General features: G+C 41.5%; 2 protein-coding genes across 5 annotated transcripts; one reads left to right on the top strand and one right to left on the bottom strand.

Moving 5' to 3' along the window:
- Positions 1-2343: 2343 nt before the first annotated feature.
- On the bottom strand, positions 2344-14608 carry LOC115101345 (solute carrier family 25 member 45). Of its 4 annotated transcripts, none has more exons than XM_065004846.1 (7): positions 14498-14608; positions 10242-10297; positions 10100-10143; positions 9918-9989; positions 3785-3973; positions 3451-3703; positions 2344-3155 (listed from the first exon to the last, which is right to left on the bottom strand). In XM_065004846.1, exons 2-7 carry the CDS (start codon positions 10276-10278, stop codon positions 2872-2874), a joined length of 879 nt encoding a protein of 292 aa, XP_064860918.1. In that variant the 5' UTR covers positions 10279-10297; positions 14498-14608; the 3' UTR covers positions 2344-2871. The 4 variants fall into 4 exon arrangements, with proteins under 4 accessions (XP_064860918.1, XP_029476612.2, XP_064860917.1 ...); XM_029620752.2 differs by lacking the exon at positions 14498-14608 and adding an exon at positions 13243-13325; XM_065004845.1 differs by lacking the exon at positions 14498-14608 and adding an exon at positions 11455-11545.
- LOC115101344 (FERM domain-containing protein 8-like) lies at positions 13999-23156 on the top strand. The gene is made up of 11 exons (XM_029620751.2): positions 13999-14276; positions 14604-14688; positions 14837-15004; positions 16534-16635; positions 16906-16964; positions 18778-18944; positions 19070-19285; positions 19415-19538; positions 19736-19885; positions 20001-20226; positions 21502-23156. The coding sequence occupies exons 2-11, from the start codon at positions 14604-14606 to the stop codon at positions 21612-21614; spliced, it is 1410 nt and encodes a 469-aa protein (XP_029476611.1). The 5' UTR covers positions 13999-14276; the 3' UTR covers positions 21615-23156.
- Positions 23157-23230: the final 74 nt, after the last annotated feature.

The raw sequence follows: 23230 nt of genomic DNA, 5'->3' as shown, positions 1-23230 counted from the left end.
TCCTGCTACAGTGTAGATTTGGCCTTGTGTTGTAGGTTATTGTCCTGCTACAGTGTAGATTTGGCCTTGTGTTGTAGGTTATTGTCCTGCTACAGTGTAGATTTGGCCTTGTGTTGTAGGTTATTGTCCTGCTACAGTGTAGATTTGGCCTTGTGTTGTAGGTTATTGTCCTGCTACAGTGTAGATTTGGCCTTGTGTTGTAGGGTATTGTCCTGCTACAGTGTAGATTTGGCCTTGTGTTGTAGGTTATTGTCCTGCTACAGTGTAGATTTGGCCTTGTGTTGTAGGTTATTGTCCTGCTACAGTGTAGATTTGGCCTTGTGTTGTAGGTTATTGTCCTGCTACAGTGTAGATTTGGCCTTGTGTTGTAGGGTATTGTCCTGCTACAGTGTAGATTTGGCCTTGTGTTGTAGGTTATTGTCCTGCTACAGTGTAGATTTGGCCTTGTGTTGTAGGTTATTGTCCTGCTACAGTGTAGATTTGGCCTTGTGTTGTAGGTTATTGTCCTGCTACAGTGTAGATTTGGCCTTGTGTTGTAGGGTATTGTCCTGCTACAGTGTAGATTTGGCCTTGTGTTGTAGGGTATTGTCCTGCTACAGTGTAGATTTGGCCTTGTGTTGTAGGTTATTGTCCTGCTACAGTGTAGATTTGGCCTTGTGTTGTAGGTTATTGTCCTGCTACAGTGTAGATTTGGCCTTGTGTTGTAGGTTATTGTCCTGCTACAGTGTAGATTTGGCCTTGTGTTGTAGGTTATTGTCCTGCTACAGTGTAGATTTGGCCTTGTGTTGTAGGTTATTGTCCTGCTACAGTGTAGATTTGGCCTTGTGTTGTAGGGTATTGTCCTGCTACAGTGTAGATTTGGCCTTGTGTTGTAGGGTATTGTCCTGCTACAGTGTAGATTTGGCCTTGTGTTGTAGGGTATTGTCCTGCTACAGTGTAGATTTGGCCTTGTGTTGTAGGGTATTGTCCTGCTACAGTGTAGATTTGGCCTTGTGTTGTAGGTTATTGTCCTGCTACAGTGTAGATTTGGCCTTGTGTTGTAGGGTATTGTCCTGCTACAGTGTAGATTTGGCCTTGTGTTGTAGGTTATTGTCCTGCTACAGTGTAGATTTGGCCTTGTGTTGTAGGTTATTGTCCTGCTACAGTGTAGATTTGGCCTTGTGTTGTAGGGTATTGTCCTGCTACAGTGTAGATTTGGCCTTGTGTTGTAGGGTATTGTCCTGCTACAGTGTAGATTTGGCCTTGTGTTGTAGGGTATTGTCCTGCTACAGTGTAGATTTGGCCTTGTGTTGTAGGTTATTGTCCTGCTACAGTGTAGATTTGGCCTTGTGTTGTAGGTTATTGTCCTGCTACAGTGTAGATTTGGCCTTGTGTTGTAGGTTATTGTCCTGCTACAGTGTAGATTTGGCCTTGTGTTGTAGGTTATTGTCCTGCTACAGTGTAGATTTGGCCTTGTGTTGTAGGTTATTGTCCTGCTACAGTGTAGATATGGCCTTGTGTTGTTGGTTATTGTCCTGCTGAAAGGTAAATTCCTGTGTTTGGTGTAAAGCTTAGCTCCGTCCCATTTTTATCCTGAAACTCCTGTCTTTGCCAACGTCAAGCATACCCATACCATGATGCAGCCACCACCATGCTTGAAAAGGAGGCAGTTACTCAGTGATGTGCTGGATTTGTCTCAAGCATAAGGCTTTGCATTTAGGCCAAAAAGGTAATTTTTATTCTTTACATTTCATTGTGGAGTAACAAATGTTGATCCATCCTCAGTTCTCCCTTCACAGCCATTTAACTGGAGCGGTTTTAAAAGCACCAATGGTGACATCTCTTAGCAGTTTCCTTCCTGTCTTGCAGCTCAGTTCAGAAGAACGACTGTCTTTGTGTGTGTGGTTTAATACATCATCCACAGCATAATAAACTTGACCATGCTTAAAGCTGGATAACAATACCAGATCAGATATTTAATCTATCTACCAATCACTGCCCTTCTGAGGCTTTTGAAAAGCCGCCTAGTCTTTGTAGTTCAATGTATGTATTGGGGACAGAGGAAGAGGTAGTCATTAAAATAAACGTCAACCCCTATTATTTCACACAGTGAGCCCATGTAACTTGTGATTTGTTAAGCCGCACTTGACTCCTGAACTAATTTAGGCTTCTCTAAACAAAAGGGCTGAGTAGTTTTGCAACAACTGTTATGTTAAAAAAAAAAAATATTTTCACTTTGGTATTCTGTGATGCTCAATGACAAATCACAACTAAGTCCATTTCAATCCCACTTTGTGAATAAATCCAAAGGGGTGAATACATTAACTTATGCAATAAGTAAAAGACGCATCATTTTACTAAATGTTTACATTTTGGGGAAGGGGGTTTATTTAACTAAAAAAGTTGATTTGAATTGAGGATTGGTTGTCAGCAATAAACCAACTACATTCCCATTTGCTTCACATTTTGTTTCTTAAAAAGTGATAAATTAAGGCTATGAAGTTCGTACATAAATACACCATGTCTTGGTATTAACATTTGGTTTCCAGGTGTTTTCATATTCAAGGTTTTGTTGTCTCATGATATAAAATACTGATGGTATCATAGCTCTGTGAGAGGTGATGCTGTATGACAGTTTGCATCCATAAGTATGGTGACACCCTATGATATCACAGCACTGTGTCCTACTAAAACAGCATCATGAACCCTGTCTGAGTGCCCACATTGAGGATAACAAAGTGTGAAACTCCAGTTTAGCAGATACAATTCTGAGTATAGCATGCTAAGGTATACTGTATATACCAGTTCATTTCACATAATGGTTTGCCCATCCAATGTTGCTATTCTTTCCATCATTTGGAGTGTATCCAGGAGATGCATATAGTCTTGTGGTCAGTCTGCAGACGGCCGGGTGAGGAAACGCATCAGGCGCTCATAGCTGAGGAAGGTGATGGCGTTGACAGGGAAGGCCCTCAGGCTGTTCAGGAGGAGCCCCTTAAAGAACACTCTCACCCCCTCCTCCTTCAGACTCACACTCATGCAGTGCAGGACCCCCTGGTACACCCGGCCCCCAGCACCGGACATCTGCAGCCGCGCTTTCATCACATCCATGGGCGTGGCAAAGGCCCACGTCACCACGCCTGCCACCCCACCCGCCATCAATACTGCAAATGTGCCTGCAGATACAAACCAAATAATTACCTGACAATCTATGTAATTGCACTAGCACTCAAACCATCAGCAATAAACGGTCAAATCTAGACACAGACTCGCTTTCTTCTCACAGACTAGCATGGCCTTTGAACTGTTAATGACACACACACTCCAAGTCGACTCTATTGCAGTGACGTATAACAGTTTATCATATCTCAAAATGCCTGGAGATGAGCGTAACATCTCAGGAACCACATAATATAGCAATCTTTTCACATGAAAAGATGGCCTGGAACACAATCTCTCTCTCCAACTGACCTGGTTGTTTGCCTTCTTCAGTCAGAAACCTGCAGGTGATTTCGTAAGGCAAGAAGTAGATTCCATAGCAGGGTACATCTCTCAGGGTAAGAGCCAACCCCCCTCGAAACAATCCCCTTGGCCCCTCCTCCCTCAGGATGACAGTCACACAGTGAATGGGACCTCGATACCCGTCACCACCGACCCCAGCCCAGCCCTTGGTCTGGGACTGCAAGCGTACCTTCACCAGGTCAACAGGCGCAGTAACCACCACCTGGCAGCAAAGACAAGCTTGGTGTTAAAAAGTACACATAATGCCATATTTCAGGGTCATTTAAAGCACGTTCCATATTACCTGTGCCAGACCTGAGAAACAGCCAGCTGCGAAGACTGCTGATGCCGAGGCAGGGTTGCCTTGGATTCGGTCATTCCGTTGGGACTGGGTGAGACAGTCTAAAGCATTGCTATAGGAACCAAAGACCACAGCGTTGGTGATGCCAGTAGTCAGGACAGGAAATGTCATGCCCTTGAAGAACCCAGGGATCTGATCCAACCAATACAAAAATAGTATAGTTAAGGAATTACTGATGGTACAACAATGTAGCGAAAATATAAAACACTCATCAACAAATCCCACTGGGCACAAACTGGTTGAATCAACGTTGTTTCAACATAATTTGTCAACGTTAGATTTGAAAAAAGTAATCAACTGTTGTTTTCTGGGTAAGATTTCAACCACAGGATTATGTCATCATGATAACCAAATTTCAACATAGACAAACCTTGAATAAAATATGTTAAATTTGTACCTTTAAAAGAACTTCAGATCTTCAATGATAAAATCTACTATCAGAAGAAAAAAGACTATAGGCTGGGCAGCACCTCCTCCTGGAGAATTGATCTATCAGAAGCTACCCTTTGGTATCCCATCCAGGGTTTTAACCAAGCCCATCGCTGCTTAGCTATGATATTTGCCACTGACTATTACCAATGTGCTATCATGACATTGATTGTTGTGAGAGCTCCCCTAAAAACTAAGATTCACTGGACTCTACAAGGTGTTGAAAGCGTTCCACAGGGATGCTGGCCCATGTTGAATCCAGTGCTTCCCACAGTTGTGTCAAGTTGGCTGGATGTCACACAGGAAACTGTTGAGTGTGAAAAACCCAGCAGCGTTGTAGTTCTTAACACAAGCCGGTGCACCTGGGCTGGCACCTACTACCATACCGTGTTGAAAGGCACTTACATTTTTTGTCTAGCCCATTCACCCTCTGAATGGCACACATACACAAAAAAGTTGTTGTTAACCTGTCTCCTCCATCTACACTGATTTGAAGTGGATTTAACAAGTGACATCATTAAAGGATCATAGCTTTCACCTGGATTCACCTGGTCAGTCTATGTCATAGAAAGAGCAGGTGTTCGTAATGTTTGTATACTCAGTGAGGTGCATTAAAACTACAGTACCATTCAAAAGTTTGGACACACCTATTAATTCAAGGGTTTTTCTTTATTTTTACTATTTTATACATTGTAGAATAATAGTGAAGATATCAAAACTATGAAAAAACACATGGAATCATGCAGTAACCAAGAAAGTGTTAAACAAGTATTTTTGAATTTAGATTATTCAAAGTAGCCACCCTTTGCCTTGATGACAACTTTGCACACTCTTGGCATTCTCTCAACCAGATTCACCTGGAATGCTTTTCCAACAGTCTTGAAGGAGTTCCCACAAATGCTGAGCACTTGTTGGCTGTTTTTCCTTCACTCTGCGGTCCAACTCATCCCAAACCATCTTAATTGGGTTGAGGTTGAGTGATTGTGGAGGCCAGATCATCTGATGCAGCACTCCATCACCCTCCTTCTTGGTCAAATAGCCCACACACAGCCTGAAGGTGTGTTGGGTCATTGTCCTGTTGAAAAACAAATGATAGTCCCACTAAGCGCAAACCAGATGGGATGGCGTATCCCTGCAGAATGCTGTGGTAGCCATGCTGGTTAAGTGTGCATTGAATTCTAAATAAATCAACAACAATGTCACCAGCAAAGCACCATCACACCTCCTCCTCCATGCTTCACGGTGGGAACCACAGATACGGAGATCATCCATTCACCTACCATGCGTCTCACTGTTGGAACCAAAAATCTCAAATTTGGACCATATCAGACCAAAGGACAGACTTCCACCAGTCTAATGTCCATTGCTCGTGTTTCTTGACCCAAGCAAGTCTCTTCTTCTTATTGGTGTCCTTTAGTAGTGGTTTCTTTGCAGCAATACGACCATAAAGGCCTGATTCACACAGTCTCCTCTGAACAGTTGATGTTAAGATGTGTCTGTTACTTGAACTCTGTGAAGCATTTATTTGTGCTACAATCTGAGGTGCAGTTAAGTCTAACGAACTTATCCTCTGTAGCAGAGGTAACTCTGGGTCTTCCTTTCCTGTGGCGGTCCTCATGATAACCAGTTTCATCAAAGCGCTTGATGGTTTTTGTGAGTGAACTTCAAGAAACTTTCCAAGTTCTTGAAATTTTCCTGGATTGACTGACCTTCATGTCTTAAAGTAATGATGGACTGTCATTTCTCTTTGCTTATTTGAGCTGTTCTTGCCATAATATGAACTTGGTCTTTTACCAAATAGGGCAATCTTCTGTATGCCATCCCTACCTTGTCACAACACAACTGATTGGCTCAAACGTATCAAGAAGGAAAGAAATTCCACAAATGAACTTTTAACAAGGCACACCTGTTAATTGAAATGCATTCCAGGTGACTACCTCATGAAGCTGGTTGAGAGAATGCCAAGAGTGTGCAAAGCTGTCATCAAGGAAAAGGGTGGCTACTTTGAAGAATCTCACATATAAAATATATTTTGATTTGTTTAACACTTTTTTGGTTACTACATTATTCCATAGTTTTGATGTATTCGCTATTATTCTACAATGTAGAAAATAGTAAAAAATTGAGAAAAACCCTTGAAAGAGTAGGTGTGTCCAAACTTTTGACTGGTACTGTAATTCGGTGGAGACCCGAGGAACCTCAAAAGTTAACCAATACTTTGTTTTTATACTTCAACAACGAATATATGTAATCTTACGTAGCTTTTAAAACAAGCTCATCAGTATGTTTTTTTATACATTAAATCATTGTCAATCCAAATGCCCAGATATTTAAAGCGGGAACCCGATCAATGAGAGAACCATTCGATGAATAAATACAAAACATTAAGAGGTTGGGGTAATGGCATATATAACATACAGATAAATATGACATTTTTTGTGTTTGGTTGTCAACATAAGCATATATCAACATTTGAAGGAGATGTATATTCTGTGCCACTGACTTTAATTCAAGTTTGTTTTCAAATTGATAATAGATATGTTGGATTCACGTCTCTATCTCACGTCTCTATCCCAAAAATCTAGTTAAAGAATAGGACTAAATCAAATCAAACTTTATTTAAAGTGCATTTCAAGTTTGTTTTGATATAGTCCTATTCTTTAAATTAGATTTTTGGTTGAGATGGAGACATAAATCCAACATATTGATTATTAATTCATAAACAAACTGGAATTAAAGCCAGACAGTGGCACAGATGGAACTATCCAAGCAGAAGATACATCTCGTTCAAATGTTGATATTTGGTTGTGTTGACAACCAATGAGCTTAACACCTTGATAAGCTCATTTCATGATGACTGCTCACCACTCATCGTACTGGGCGACTTTAACCTCCCGACAAGGACTTCAATTAATTTATTTCCACCTCTTTCTTTCCACTCCTTTCCTCATGACCTCACCCTTTCCCAGTCACCTCCTACTCACAAAGCAGAAAATATGCTTGACCTCATCTTTACTAGAGACTGTTTGCCTACTGATCTCACTACAACTCCCTTCCAGGTCTCTGATAACTACTTTTTCTTTTCTCTCCATCAACCCTAACCACTCAGCCCCTACCCAGATGGTAATGCGCCACCGCAATCTTTGCTCTCTCTCTCCCGGTACACTCTCCTCTTCTATCCTATCCTCTCTTCCATCTGCTAAATCCTTTTCCCACCTGTCTCCTAACTCTGCCTCTTCAACCCTCCTCTCCTCCCTTTCCTCATCCTTTGACTCTCACTGTCCCCTTACCTCCCAGCCGGCCTGACCTTCCCCTCCCGCTCCGTGGCTTGGTGACTCACTGCATTCTAACAGAACAGGGCTGCGGGCAGCTGAGTGGAAATGGAGGAAAATAAACTTCTGGAGGACCTATCATCCTTCCACACCCTCCTCTGTAACTTCTCTTCCTCTGTATACGCTGCTAAAGCCTATTTATATCACTCTAAATGTCAAGCTTCTGCCGCCAACCCTGGGAAACCTCTCTCCACTTTTTCCTCCCTCCTTAATCCTCCACCTCCCCCTTTCCTCTCTGTGGACGACTTTGTCAACCACTTTGAAAAAAGGTTGACAACATCCGCTCCTCGTTCACTCAGCCTACTAAGTCCACTAGTCCCACTCACACAGAACTACCCTACGCGTTGAGCTCTTTCTCACCTCTCTCCAGATGAAATCCTGTGACTAGTGATGTCCAGCTGCCCAACAACCTGCCCACCTTCTGACACACAGGTGGCGACACACATTTCTGTGTGCCTGGCAGACATCTCAGCTTGGATGTCAGCCCACGACCTCAAGCTCAAATTCAACAAAACTGAGCTACTCTTCCTCCAGGGGAAGATCTGCCCACTCCAAGATCTCTCCATCACTGTTAACAACTCTACGGTGTCCCCCTCCCAGAGTGCAAAGAAGCTTGGCATGACACTGGACTACAACCTGTCGTTCTCTGCAAACATCAAAGCAGTGACTCGCTCCTACAGGTTCATACTCTACAACATCTGTAGAGTCCGACCGTTCCTCACACAGGAAGCGGCGCAGGTCCTATTCCAGGCAGTTGTAATCTCCCTTCTAGACTCCTGCAACTCTCTGTTGGCTGGGCTCTACACTTGTGCCATCAAACCCCTGCAACTTATCCAGAATGCTGCAGCCCGCCTGGTGTTCAACCAATATTCTCCCATTTCACTCCTCCTCACACTCCACTGGCTTCCAGTCGAAGCCCTGGTGCTTGCCTATGGAGCAGCAAGGGAACTGCACCTCCTTACCTTCAGGCTATGCTCAAACCCTACATCCCAAACCAAGCACTCCTTTCCTCCACCTTGGGTCTCTTGGCCCTCCCACCCCTACGGGAGGACAGCTCCTGCTCAGCCCAGTCAAAGCTCTTCTCTGTCCTGGCACCCCAATGGTGGAACAAATTTCTCCCTAAAGTCAGGACAGCGGAGTCCCTTCCTATTTTGGGGAAAACATCTGAAAATCTACCTCTTTGAAGAGTATCTTAAATAACTCTCACGGCGCCCCGACGCCCCCCTCCTCCCAATTAAAAAAGAAAAGAAAAAAGGCACTTCTCTTTTCCCACTAGCACTGACCTTGATAAATACTTTGTTGAGGGAAAATGTACTTGATACAATTGTGATGTTGTTGTCTTACCTAGCTATCTTAAGATGAATGCACTAATTGTAAGTTGCTCTTGATAAGAGCCTCTGCTAAATAACTCAAATGTAAACATTTTAAATGTAACCAAATACAATTCGATATTTAAAATACAATAAATAGCCTATTAACTTGTTAACAAATTTTATGTTGGATTTACATCTCCAACTCAACCAAAAAATAAAAGTTAAAGAATGGGCATAAGCCAGCTACACAGATGGAACTATCCAAGCAGTAGATCTCCTTTAAATGTTAATATTTGGTTGTGTTGTCAACCAAATACAATTTAATATTACTTTTGTAATACAGTAAATAGCCTTCGTCAAGGCTATCTTACAAACTAATGTAACATTTTACCTCAAAATGAGTAACATATCCATGGCCACATTTTGAGGTTGCTGTAACTATACATGTATTTTTATGTAATAATGGAAAGTGTGGATGTTCAAGATAACATGCATAGGTCGTCACAGGTCTGTGGATATCTTCACCTTTGTGTAATAATCTGTGCAGAATCTCGAACGGTATAGATCCCCTGCACTATGTACTTTTAATGTAATCTCAACAGCAATCCAGGCAATTTGGTTCTGCTATTAGATGAAGCACAGCGATAACACATTAACACATTAAATATATTGTATAAATAAACTAAAATCCTGACATTGTATTCCCACTTGAACATTGCTGTGCATGGTTGAAAGCGCAGTGATAGACATTTGAGTGAAAACTAAACCAAAAAGAAGACATCGTTTTTTTCATTGGAATTTGGTTGTGCTTTTAGATGGTTGAAAGACTAGTCATAACACACTGGAAATGCATCTAACTTTTGGCTGTATTTTTGAGTTGGTGAATATAGGTTGTAATCTCATTGTTCGTCTCAACCAAATATCACCCAATTATCGACATTGAAATTACATGCTATGCACAGTGGGATGAGTCATATAATACCAAAGTATTCAAAACCTTACCCCTTCACGAGTGTATGTCCTAGCCACACAGTCACAAATCCCCTTGTATTTAACCTGGGTCTGCAGACGCACCTACATATGGAGTAAAATATACATATTATGTGACTTGTCAACAAGTTTAGATTCCTTGGTCTAAATTAGTGGATATAATCATAAAGTTTGAGTGAGTCCAATACTTGTACCTTCACTGTGTCCATTGGATGACCAAAAGCCAACCCTACTGCTCCTAGAACATATTCATATACGCCTAGTCAAATTCACCCTCCATATTCATGTCCAAAAATGTTTTTATACACAAAGATCTATGTTACTCCTATACATTACCTGAGAGGCATCCTGCTATGAATTCCACAAACGGCATGCTCAGTTGCTTGCTCACACTAAAACAGATAAATTACAGTACAACTATCAGTCCCAGGTTAATCAAGGTAGTTGGGTTTACAATCTCTCACCTTGTAACCATCTAGTCAGAATTCAGCATTTTTTATGATGATACATGAATAGCCATTACATTTTAGGGGAAAATATTAAATGATTAATCATTTTCTCTGATGACATTACCCAGTGGGCACAGACGTCAATTCAATGTATCAACGTTGGATCAACATAATTTAATTGAAATGACGTGTAAACAACGTTGATTCAACCAGTGTTTGCCCAGTGGGTAGACTCATTCAACTTTAATACAGATTTCACAGCACATGGTTCTGGATCTCAAAGAGTGATCTTTGAGCTTGGGAGTGCAATCCTTGCAGTCTTGTGCATGTCAATGTTTTGTTTTATTGTTTTTATGGGGGCAGGGGGTGGGGACTAACAGACAACAATATGCCTTTACTGCTACTTACAGCTATTTTCGCTCACATACAGCACACTGCCATCTTAATTCCAACCCTCAGAAACTAACAAACTAACCCATCATCCACAAACTAACCCATCTTTCCCAGTACATTACTATTTGACTGTTTCCTTTGACAATACATCCTTCTATTTTACTGTGATGTCTAACGAGGTTCTTGAACCTCTGTATGTGTACCGTTTCAACCTAGATTGCCCTAAAAAGAAATACTTTACCGAAGAGTATAATCATATTTCCCATTGGTTGATCTTGGTTTTTCAGATCTCTTAACAGTATGCCTACTGTTCGTAGGTCCATCTGAACACAGACATTATCACTTACCTGTCTTCAAAAGCAAGCCACCGCAAGTACAGTACCAAAAAAGATAAGAGTCTGCACAGGGTTGACTGTTCAATGTCAAGATATCTATTGAAGTCCCATTCTAAATCATTGATAGAAAATATAGGTCGCTAAAGCATATAGCATTGCTTATATGGCTAGTGATATGCTGCTTTTCAACCTGTGCAGAATTCATAAACGCACACATCAGTCTGGAGCAGTAAACCAGTTAATAATATACTAAATGAATTTGGGGCGAACATCCACGTTGCTTTTTGCGCTTAAAAGAATGAAAGCAAATATTCTGAAGAGTAGGTTCGACTAGAACATTTGGTTGGTGACCTAGATCAGAGGAAGATTTACCTGATTTGAGCGTTACCTCATCGTAGAATACACACCAACACAAGTTATATCGGAGCATTATACTTTCTTGATCGACCTGCACTATTGTATGACTGCCTACAAAGTACTATATCTCAAGGCAAATCGTCTTTGATAAATTTTTCTAGGGTAGGGTTTTGCTGGCCTTTAGCGGTAAAAATGTGCACTGTCCGCTATAAATAAATATATATATAGCTCTTAGCCATGGTATACTGGCCATATATAACAAACCTAATCTGGCCTTATTGTTTAAATATACCACGGCTGTCAGCCAATCAGAATTCAGGGCTCGAACAACCCAGTTTATAATTAAGCAATAAGGCCCGAGGGGCGTGTGGTATATGGACAATATACCATGGGTCAGGGCTGTTCTTATGCACGACGCAATGCGGAGTGCCTGAATACAGCCCTTAGCCGTGGTATATTGGCCAAATATCACACTCCCCTAAGGTGCCTTATTGCCATTATAAACTGGTTACCAAAGTAATTAGAGCAGTAAAAATAAATGCTTTGTCAAACACATGGTATAAGGCCTGATATACCACGGCTGTTGCAAAGCCCTTAGTGTCACACCCTGATCTGTTTCACCTGTCTTGTGCTTGTCTCCACCCCCCAACAGGTGTCTCCCATTTTCCTCCATTATCCCCTGTGTATTTATACCTGTGTTTTTTGCTGGTCTGTTGCCAGTTCGTCTGGTCAAGTCTTACTAGCGTGGTTTCTCGTCCTTCTGGGTCTGACCATTCTGTCCCTTATTGACTCTGTTTTGGATTACCGACCTCTGCCTGCTGTCCTCGACCTGCCCTTTGCCCCCTCTCTCCCATGTTGTAATAAATTATCTAAGAACTGAATACTTAGCCATGGTATTTTGGTCATATACCAAAAACTGCTGAGTTGCCTTATTGCTATTATAAACTGGTTACCAACATAATTAGAATAGTAAAAAAATAAATGTTTCGTCATAACTGTGGTATACAGTCTGATATACCACGGATATCAGCATTCAGGGCTCAAAACCACCCCGTTTATAATTGCAGGTATTTTTGCAAGTATGAATTCAATGGTTATAGTTCATTTTTACATGTTCTATGTTTGAGCTGCTTTTGAAAGCAAAAGTCCAATTGAAAACATTACTGCCATTGTTGAATTGGATTTTCATAATGGCAAGCTTGGACTGATGGGTTGGTTAGCTAAACTAGCAAGTCTGTTTGGAATGGTTACCACGGCAACTACTGTAGCTATGTAGTCAAATTGCCAGCTAGCTACTTGTTGAACACATTTCTGGTGGCAAATGTGTTAAATTATAGCAATGGTTAAATCAACTCTGGAGTCTGCGTTGTATGGAAAATAATGCAACTCCGTAGAAGTTCAGTTCCACTCTAGAAAGTCGTGGAACACGCCTTCAACGTGGTTCATTATTTTCCATAGAACGCATAGCCCCCTTACGTAAATGTATATATTTCTATCAAGTAGCGATATAACCCAAATGTATTTCGAATAGCTAGACAGACAGTGTTCCCCAATCCCATTAGGCGAGTTCAATTGTATTGCTTCTGCTCTAGACAGTGCTCACACTGCCTCTGGTTTTAGCATTATTGCTCAATTATATCTAAACACAGAATAATAGTTACGCAACAAACTACAATTCCAAAACGATAGATGGCGGTAATGCACCATAAAAGTTGAGCTGCACAACAACAAAAATATGAACATTTTTACCAAATAACAATGAGACAGATATTTCACTGGATGTATAAATGTGAATCATCTTACTTGGCGTTTTCGAGGAAGCCCGATGGCGGGCAGTGGGAGAAGATGGAACGAGATGGATTTTGTCCGATATTCTGCACATTTTCTCATCGATGAATCATTTGATCTCAATACAGTTTTCTGTTCCCAAAACTACAATCTGTTATGAAAATAGTGGATTAAGTTTTGTATATTTAAAGTTTTTTAAAATCGCGTTTAGAAGTTGTGCAAAGGCGAATTGAGCTATTGCACACGCGCACTGCACAGAGTAGGGGTTTCCTAACGCGACTTTCTTTTCCCCAACGCAGTTACGCCAAAATCACTCCCCGTTATTCAGAGGGGCGTTCTACAACGCTTTGAGCCACCACCAAGTCCGGAAGTGAATATCACCTAGCGCGAAATTTCAGTCACTGATTAATAACATGTGCCATTGTATTTCAAGATTGAAAAATATAACAACATAACGTCGTGGACCAAGCTAGCCATTAACGTCCATTGACGCTCAAAGACAGATTCAATGGCTGTAGCAGAGTAAATATTTGAGAAAGTATGAATAATAAGCATATGTTTTTACCGGAAAATAGACTACTAACGATAAATTAACAACTTCAAATAACGAGCTAGAAACGTTAAGTAAGCACGGTCTCAGCGCTAATTGCCTGTGAGTGAGACAACGCTAACTAGCCAATGGGAGCGTAGTAGAACGTCTCTTTGAATAACAGGGCGTGGTTTTGGCTTAACTGCGTTTGGAAAAGAAAGACTCTTCCCAAGTCCCTAATGGACATGTGCAGATATATGCTAGTAGAACACGCCAATAGGAGCTCGTGCTTGGCTCTGCCCACCTCCTTGCTTGTTCTGCCTACTATGACTAATTTGTTTCAATTGGAAACGACAGGCTGTGGTTTATCTTGGTTTACGTATAAAATATTTGTTTTTACTGGCTCGACACTTCCGGATTGGAGTCTGGATCGCGGTGGGCGCAGTTCCCCAGAGTTGTCAGTGTGCTGGTAAACTGTTGAGGTTGTTATACACTGTCAATACCACCTCGTCATTAAAAGGTAATTGAATCTTACTGGTTTAGCGCACCGCTGACTTCTTGCTACTAGTAACTAGCTAGCTAACATAGCTCGTGTACGAATAGCTACTGTTCGCGCAGGGTGCTAGATGTGAAATGTCGCTATCCCACTTGTCAAAGCTGGCGGCTAACGTTAGCAATTACTATTTTCATACGACTAAACAACGACGAGTAAATCAAAGCCTTGATATATAATATAATTACCTGCTAGCAACCAACGTAGCTTCTGAAATGTCTAACGTTAAGTGTGTCCGAGAATTTGCTGGATAACCTTCAAAATAAAACTCTATTTAATATTTGTCCCACATAGATGGAAGGAGATGAGTGTGGGAGGTTTCCTCCAGAACCATCGGAGGGTAAATCACAGAGGGGAAGTGTGGCCTCAGTCACCCGCGGTCAGTTCCCTTCTTTCTTTCAGTCTGGTGTTTACAATGTAATATTGTTTTGTCCCTCTGTGTGTTTTCATATTTGGAAGAGCCAAGATTGTGTTTTGTGCTAATGTTAGTGTTATGTCAACTTCCCTCTGTGTATTTTCTCCTACAGCTCAAGATGTGCTTGTGTACCTGGTGGGTGACAGTGCTGTACACCTGTGTGTGGAAGGGGTTGGCTGTGTGAGTGTCCAAGAGCTAGGCCACAGTGTCAGGGAGGCTCTCCACATTCCTGATTCGGCAATGGATGTCTTTGCCTTCTGGCTCTGCTCTCCTCTGCTCGGTAATGACAGCTCTCTCTGTAATGCACCACTCTTCCTCCTCCCCTAGCCCTCAAACAGCTGTGCTGCACATGCTGTGCTGTTATTTTAATATAAACAACTGGGTCATTCATTTGACATTTTTGCTGATTTGTATTACAAAGGAATAGTGTTGTGGCTGGTCTAGTACCATGGCTCACTGTATCATGTAGAGGTCGACCGATTAATCGGAATGGCCAATTAATTAGGGCCGATTTCAAGTTTTCATAACAATCGGTATTTTTGGATGCCGATTTTGACGAATTATTAGACTTAGGGATGCCACCTGTTAGATAAAATAACAAACGGTTCTGTATTTCACTTAAATAATAAATGTTTTGTTTTTGAAATTATAATTTCTGGATTTGACCACATAAATGACCTATGGCTCATATTTATGTGTGTTATTATGTTTAAGTCTATGATTTGATAGAGCAGTCTGAGCGATGGTAGGCAGCAGCAGGCTCGTAAGCATTCATTCAAACAGCACTTTTGTGCGTTTTGCCAGAAGCTCTTTGCAAGCACAGCGCTGTTTATTACTTCAAGCCTATCAGCCTAATGGCTGGTGTAACCGATGTGAAATGGCTAGCTAGTTAGCGGGGTGCGTGCTAATAGCGTTTCAAACGTCACTTGCTCTGAGACTTGGAGTAGTTGTTTCCCTTGCTCTGCATGGGTAACGCTGCTTCGAGGGTGGCTGTTGTCGATGTGTTCCTGGTTCGAGCCCAGGGAGGAGCGAGGAGAGGGACGGAAGCTATACTGTTACAAAAGCAATACTAAAGTGCCTGTAAGAACATCCAATAGTCAAAGGTATATGAAATACAAATGGTATAGAGATAGTCCTATAAATACTACAACCTAAAACCTCTTACCTTGGAATATATAAGTCTCATGTTAAAAGGATCCACCAGCTTTCAAATGTTCCCATGTTCTGAGCAAGGAACTCAAATGTTACATGGCACATATTGCCATATTTTTTACATGGCACACACATATTGCACTTTTACTTCTCCAACACTTTGTTTTTGCATTATTTTAACCAAATTGAACATTTTATTTGAGGCTAAATTTAAGTGTTAATTCAGTATTGTTGTAATTGTCATTATTACAAATACATTTTTTTTTTTTTTTTAAATCGACCGATTTAATAGGCTTTTTTTGGGTCCTCCAATAATCGGTATAGGCGTTGAAAAATCCTAATCGGTCGACCTCTAGTATCATGTATGTGTGGAGATTGTAGAGAGCCCTTGGGTCATAAGTGGAACGCTACCCGTTTGTATGCTTCTCTCTTGAACTACTGTCATGTTGGAAGGCTGGCATTGTTTGTAAAATATGGAAGAGATCACTACAGCAAAATGAGTTTAGGCCAAGTCTATAGCTTGTGACTATAGTGTGAAAGATTAGCATGCTTTGTCATGCCAATCATTTGATCTGTTATACCATGAGAATGTTTATTCATCCTTTCATAAATAATAACATTTGGTTGTCTACATCCTGCCTTTTCCTCCTCTCTCAGAACTGCAGTTAAAGCCGAAGCATCAGCCTTACAAACTGTGCCGCCAGTGGCAGGACCTTCTGTATCGCTTCACTGAGGCCTCGGAGGAGGACATATCTCAAGGTGAGACTGCCTGTGTCTCTGTGTGTAGGGACGACTGTTACAAAAAAACACTTACTTTTTTTTTCTGGTTTTTGAGCAGATTCATATTTTGTCTCCCATGTTATTTCCCCCCCAAATTGTTGCATTTTTTTCATCCCCACTGCTGAATTCATATTGCTTTGTCAACCTGACTTCTTGTTAACTCTGACCCAACATCACTAATCCTAAACTGTACATCTGCCATCATATAAAATGTTCTGTAATACCCTCATGCTGTATTCTTTTCTCCAGATGAGCCGAGCTTGCAGTACAGAAGGAATGTGTTTTATCCCAAGTCTAAAGAGCTGCAGGTACTACTTGTTCCATTTTCTCAAACTTTACATGAAACTGCTGGGGGAATTTTTTTTCCCTTAATATCAGGAAGGTTGTATTGTCAAATGGATAGATTATACTTTCCTGGTCGTAGACACATACCCCGAGTACTCTAGCACCAACCCTCAGAAAAGATGCTGAGATTGGTCAAATAATTTCTGTAAAATGTCCTTCCGTTATTTTATTTCCATGTTTTCCAAAAACTGTTAAATATCTACTCTGAATTAAGATTCAACAATGTCTACATAACAAATGGGGTGTCAGCTATGACATGAAACATTAACTTTGAAAAAGTATATTTTGGTTATTGAACTACAGTAGTCTAAGTGAAGGTGATTTACACCCGGTAATGGAATTTCATCATGAGTCCCTGATCTGTATTATACATCACATTTTATATAGCCCTTCTTACATCAGCTGACATAAACCCAGCCTAAAACGGCAAGCAATGCAGGTGTAGAAGCACGGTGGCTAGGAAAAACTCCCTAGAAAGGCCAAAACCTAGAGAGGAACCAGGATATGAGGGGTGGCCAGTCCTCTTCTAACTGTGCCAGGTGGAGATTGTATCAGAACAGGGCCAAGATGTTTACATTTTCATAAATGACCAGCATGGTCAAATAATAGTAATCATAGTGAACAGGTCAGGATTCCATAGCCGCAGGAAGAACAGTTGAAACTGGAGCAGCAGCACGGCCAGGTGGACTAGGGACAACAAGGAGTCAACATGCCAGGTAGTCCTGATGCATGGTCCTAGGGCTCAGGTCCTCCGAGAGAGAATTGGAGAGGGCATACTTAAATTAACACAGGACACCGGATAAGACAGGAGAAATACTCCAGATACAACAGACTAACCCTAGCCCCCCGACACAAACTACTGCAGCATAATTGCATAATTATGGCTATGAATGTCCTTCTCATGGTATCTTTTAAATGGGTAGAAAAAGCGTGAATATGCTATCCTCCTTTGCATATTTGGGTATTATTCTACACACTGGCTAATATTTTAATGAGATCTGTCCCTAAACAAGACCACATTTATTTGGACTGGACCAAATCTGACCCATCAAGGTAAATTACAATCGAGTACGTTATTGTGTTCTGAACTTTACTCTACTGTACATTACTATGATACTTTTCTTTACTGTCCAAGCTTGTGAACACAACTGTGGTTTGATTACTAATTTCCAATTATAGCCAATTCAATTGCTGAAATTCCGTTACCAAATCGTTAACGGATTTGAGTTTTAATCACTTAATTCATCAACAAAATTGATATCAGTAAAAACACTAATTGATAGGTCTGCCTTGTGAACTTTCATTACCCTTCCTCATGAGGGAGAGAAATTAGAAAATATCTTAAAGATATGTGGGGTTTTGGTAATGGAATTAAGGCACAATGGAATTTTTCTTAAACTTACAGAAGGCAGAACAATTTCTTTAACTAAATATGTGTTTATTTGTTGGCATGGGTCTTCAACATTGTTTTAGATTTATTTCTAATACCTTTTTAAGCCTTTCTGGTAATGTTTTGTTTTTCTATTTGTTTGACCAGAAATCAAAGCCGTTGCTTATTCTTAATTTTAGAATGGAAAATGGTTTAAAAATATGTATATGCCATAATTTCTCAAATATAACTTAGCTTGACAAAGCAACTTGACACTCAATTTCAGATGCTCTTATGAACTTCACATGTTGGTGCTCATGGGTCCTTTTACATGGAAATTACCCAAATTCCCTTTCTGTTTGCATCCTCCTTTATTCCACCTGTCATTGCATGGCCTTTCCCTCTAGATTGAAGACGAGGGGGTGTTGAGACTCCTTTATGATGAGGCACGGGTTAACATCCTCGCGGGCCGCTTCCCCTGTGACCCTGAGACTTGGATGGGTTTGGGCGCACTGTCTTTTGCTCTGGAGCTGGGAATTGGTCTGGATGACCAGAAAGCCACTGCTGCTTTAAGGTAAACTATGCCAGGGATTTGAACATCTGCCTCTTGCTGGAGTTATGTTTTGTATAACTCATAACTTTTTTTCAATACCTGGCTGCATACCCTGATTATTGCCCCTCTTCTCCCAACTCACTCAGGGAGAAGAAGCTGATATCCTTCCTGCCTGTACATGTTTCAGGGGGAGGTGGGGGGCTGTTCTCTACCTTGAGGGGGAAAGGGGGCCGTCAGGCAGGGCTAGAGCATAACCTGTTGGAGGAATATCGCAAGATCAGCACCTCAGGCAGCACCCCCCTGGAGCCCACTCAGCGTCTACGCCAGTACCTCAGCACATGCCACTCTCTGCCTTACTACGGGTAAGGAACAAGCTGGTCAAAATGGCCTCAACTGCATGGTGCATGGAACACATTCAGTTTCTATCTTCATGTGCCACTTGCATTATGTCTCGCTGGTGGGGTTTTTCTTTTTTTTTTTTTTCTGGGCAGGTGTGCTTTTTTCTCGGGGGAGATCGACAAGCCAGCCCAGGGTATTCTTTATAGAGCAGGACGGAAAGCTGTCAATGTGGGGATCAGTCTGGAGGGGGTGTATGTAATGGACGTCAAAGAGAAGGTGAGACCTGGAATAATGTCAAGTTAAAATGAATGATAATTCCTTTCCATAACAAGTAGAATATTATTTTTTATTCTGTGATTTTAAGTATTGGCATGAACCAGAGGGATCCTTTATCAATGCAAAAATACTTTTCACTGACTGACCCAACCCTCTCCCTTTCTGCCTCTCTCTCACACATCCCTACTCTATGACAGCACGTGCTCCTGGGCCTGCGCTTCAGTGAGCTGTCTTGGGACCACAGCTACCCTGAAGGGGAGGGTGACTCACACATTCTGTGGCTCGAATTTGATGGGGAGGAGGCTGGCACCCCTGTCAACAAGTTACTGAAGATCTACTCAAAACAAGTAATAAAACCTAACTTCTCCATTTCCCATTGTGCTTTTCCTTAGTAGGCGGTCATAGATTCCCTTGACGTTACCAGAATTCCTACTAGTCTTTGTTCCCTCCTTGTACCTCTAGGCAGAGCTTATGAGCGGCCTTATCGAGTTCTGCGTGGAGCTACGTTCTGCAGCCGAAGGCGGGACGACCGCGGAAACGGACGGCGCTGTCGGTCCATCCCATCAGCCTGCTGGACAGGCAGGGGGCAGTGGTGAAGGGAACGGTCGCCGTGGCAAACTGCGTAGGCAGAACAGTGTGGTGTGCAGTCGGGTCCATACACTGAACACCATCAGCTATGTGGACAACGGTTAGTCTGGGGAGGGAGAATCATGCATGCCATTCATTTAGTCAGTATTAACCATCCATATACACAAAGTATGTGGACACCCCTTCAAATTAGTGGATTTGGCCATTTCAGCCACACCGTTGCTGACCGATGTATAAAATCGATTCCATAGACAAACATGGACAGTAGACTGGCCCGTACTGAAGAGCTCAGTGACTTTCAATGTGGCACCGTCATAGGATACAACCTTTCCAACAAGTCAGTTCATCAAATGTCTGCCCTGCTAGAGCTGCCGCTGTCAACTGTAAGTGCTGTTATTGTAAAGTGGAAACGTCTAGGATCAACAACTGCTCAGCCACAAAGTGGTAGGCCACACAAATTCACAGAACGGGCCCGCCGTAAAAAACTTCTGTCATCAGTTGCAACAAACACTACCGAGTTCCAAACTGCCTCTGGAAGTAACGTCAACACAAGAACTGTTCATCGGGAGCTTCATGAAATGGGTTTCCATGGCCGAGCAGCCACACACAGGCCTAAGATCACCATGCGCAATGCCAAGCGTCGGCTGGCGTGGTATAAAGCTCGCCGCCATTGAACTCTGGAGCAGTAGAAACACGTTCTCTGGAGTGATGAATCACGCTTCACCGTCTGGCGGACAAATCTGGTTTTGGCGGATGCCAGGAGACCGTTAACTGTAAAGTTTGGTGGTGGTGTAATAATGGTCTGGGGCTGTTTTCCATGTTTCAGGCTAGGCCCGTTAGCGTTAAGATTTCCCTTCACTGGAACTATGACGATTCTGTGCTTCAAATTTTGTGACAACAGTTTGGGGGAAGTCCCTTTCCAGCATTTATTTTTTAAATATATTTATTCTTAATTGCCCACGTGCACAAAGGGAGGTCTAAACAGAAATGGTTTGTCAAGATCGATGTAGAAGGACTTGATTGGCCTGCACAGAGCCCTCACCTCAACCCCATCGAACACCTTTGGGATGAATTGGAACCCCGACTGCGAGCCAGGCCTAATTACCCAACATCAGTGCCCGAACCTCACTCATGCCCTTGTGGCTGAATGGAAGCAAATTCCCGCAGCAATGTTCCAACATCTAGTGGAAAGCCTTCCAAGAATAGTGGAGGCTGTTATAGCAGCAAAGGGGGGACCATGTTAATGCCAATGATTTTGGAACGAGACATTTGATGAGCAGGTGTCCACATTCTTTTGGCCAGGTAGTGTAAGTTTCACTTGTTTATCAGGTAAGGTTGTAAAACTAACTGTTAAATGTATTTGTTGACACGGCAGGTAAAGAAATCAAACGTCTGAAACCAAAGCGGGCTGCTTCCTTCTTCACCAGGCAGGCACAGCCACCAACATATTCCGCAGTACAGGTGCAGGAGAGTTTGGAGCAACGGTGATCCTCCATCTCCAGTATAGGCACTGCTCTATGCTAACTGGAGACCAAAACTGAACATGCATGTTAAGATTGCGAGAGGAAAAAGATATGCAAAGAGTTGGCATTTATCTTGTTTGTGAAAACACAATGGACCAAGAGTGGGATTTAAGTGTGAATAAATATTTATGCATAATTGTGTGTGTATATGAAGTTAAATGAGAATATTGGCATTCTTTAGGTGCTGCAAAGTGATGTTGTGTCGTTGCTTCACAGGTCAAGTTGAACTGGCTACCTATTGGTAGTTTTAATATGAAACTGTGGAGTGATGGTAACATTCACAGTTGTACCACTTTGTATCTTTACCCTTGTGATAAGGGACCTTTTTACTGTTCTCCCTCAGATGGAATTGATCTACTATGACTATGTACAGTATCACCCATTGAGATGTATGCAACACTCTTGGGAAACCAAACATCACAGGGCATTGTATTGTCTAAAAGGAGGGCCATATTGAAGGCTGCAACTATTATTGCTCAAACCTCAGTCTGTACCAAAACAAACATGTCTCCTGCAGTAGTCTATGATGCTATGTGCTAAACATACAGTCCATGATGACCGAGAGACTGAATCTGTGTCCTCCTCCCAGAAATCACAAGGTCAACCATATTCCAGACTGCACCCTTTTCCAAGTGGGTTTAGATTTAACTTTTTGTCATTGTTATATTGTACAACATGCAAGGGCAGTTTGACTTAGGAGCTATCCATTCAAAAAGAGGATGTTTTCTGCTGGCATCTACTCAGTGTCAATTTGAGAGGAGTGATTCTACTGTATCTCTGATGCAATTTAGTGTTAATACAAACGGAAGAATGTGGTTTCCACTGTTATAACTGATATTGTCAATTATGCAAACCTACAAAATAATCAGAACAAAGTGGTCAAATTCATTGTTCTTAAGTCAAGCTCTTCTTTTAAAACAATTGTAGTGTACTCTTTTTTTTTTTTTTTAATGACTGACTCTTAGACTGTACTGTTGCTATCTGAAATACTGTAGTGTTTTTACATTTGGTAATTATTGATATTATTGGAGTAATACCTTTTGACTCTCATACACCAATCTGTCTTTCTCACACAAATTAGGCATTGGGTAATTTGAAGCCTTATTCATTCACAATGTAGTCTCTGTATAAAAAGACCAAGTGCCTTTTGTTTCAGTATTAATTTGGCATTGAGAGACTAACCTGGTATTTGTGTCGCCTTGTTTGTCTGTTAAACATGATCATCAGAATGTTACTATATTCCTTTCTATCTGCTCGCTTTGCTATAAATTTACATGACCTCGTGTGTACACATTGAGACAGTCAAATATATCAAACCCTTTAACTTCACTGTTTTCTTTGTAATTTCTATAATGTGCACTACCAAACTAAACAAGTGGCTGTAGGTTTAGTCAAACCCATAATACATTTTTATTCAGCTTTATACTGTTTTGACAAAACGGTGAATCTGAGATTTTTATATTTTTATTTGAAACTTTTTTTTTTACAATAAAAACGTTTGTCCATATCCGAGCCTTAAAGTCATGATTTTGTGTTCCTTGAGTCCTTGCTGCCACCTACTGGCTCGTGTTTTACAAGCAT

Source organism: Oncorhynchus nerka, linkage group LG19 (genome assembly GCF_034236695.1).
Source record: "Oncorhynchus nerka isolate Pitt River linkage group LG19, Oner_Uvic_2.0, whole genome shotgun sequence".
NCBI lineage: Eukaryota > Metazoa > Chordata > Actinopteri > Salmoniformes > Salmonidae > Oncorhynchus > Oncorhynchus nerka.
This window is presented reverse-complemented; position numbering and strand designations above follow the sequence as displayed.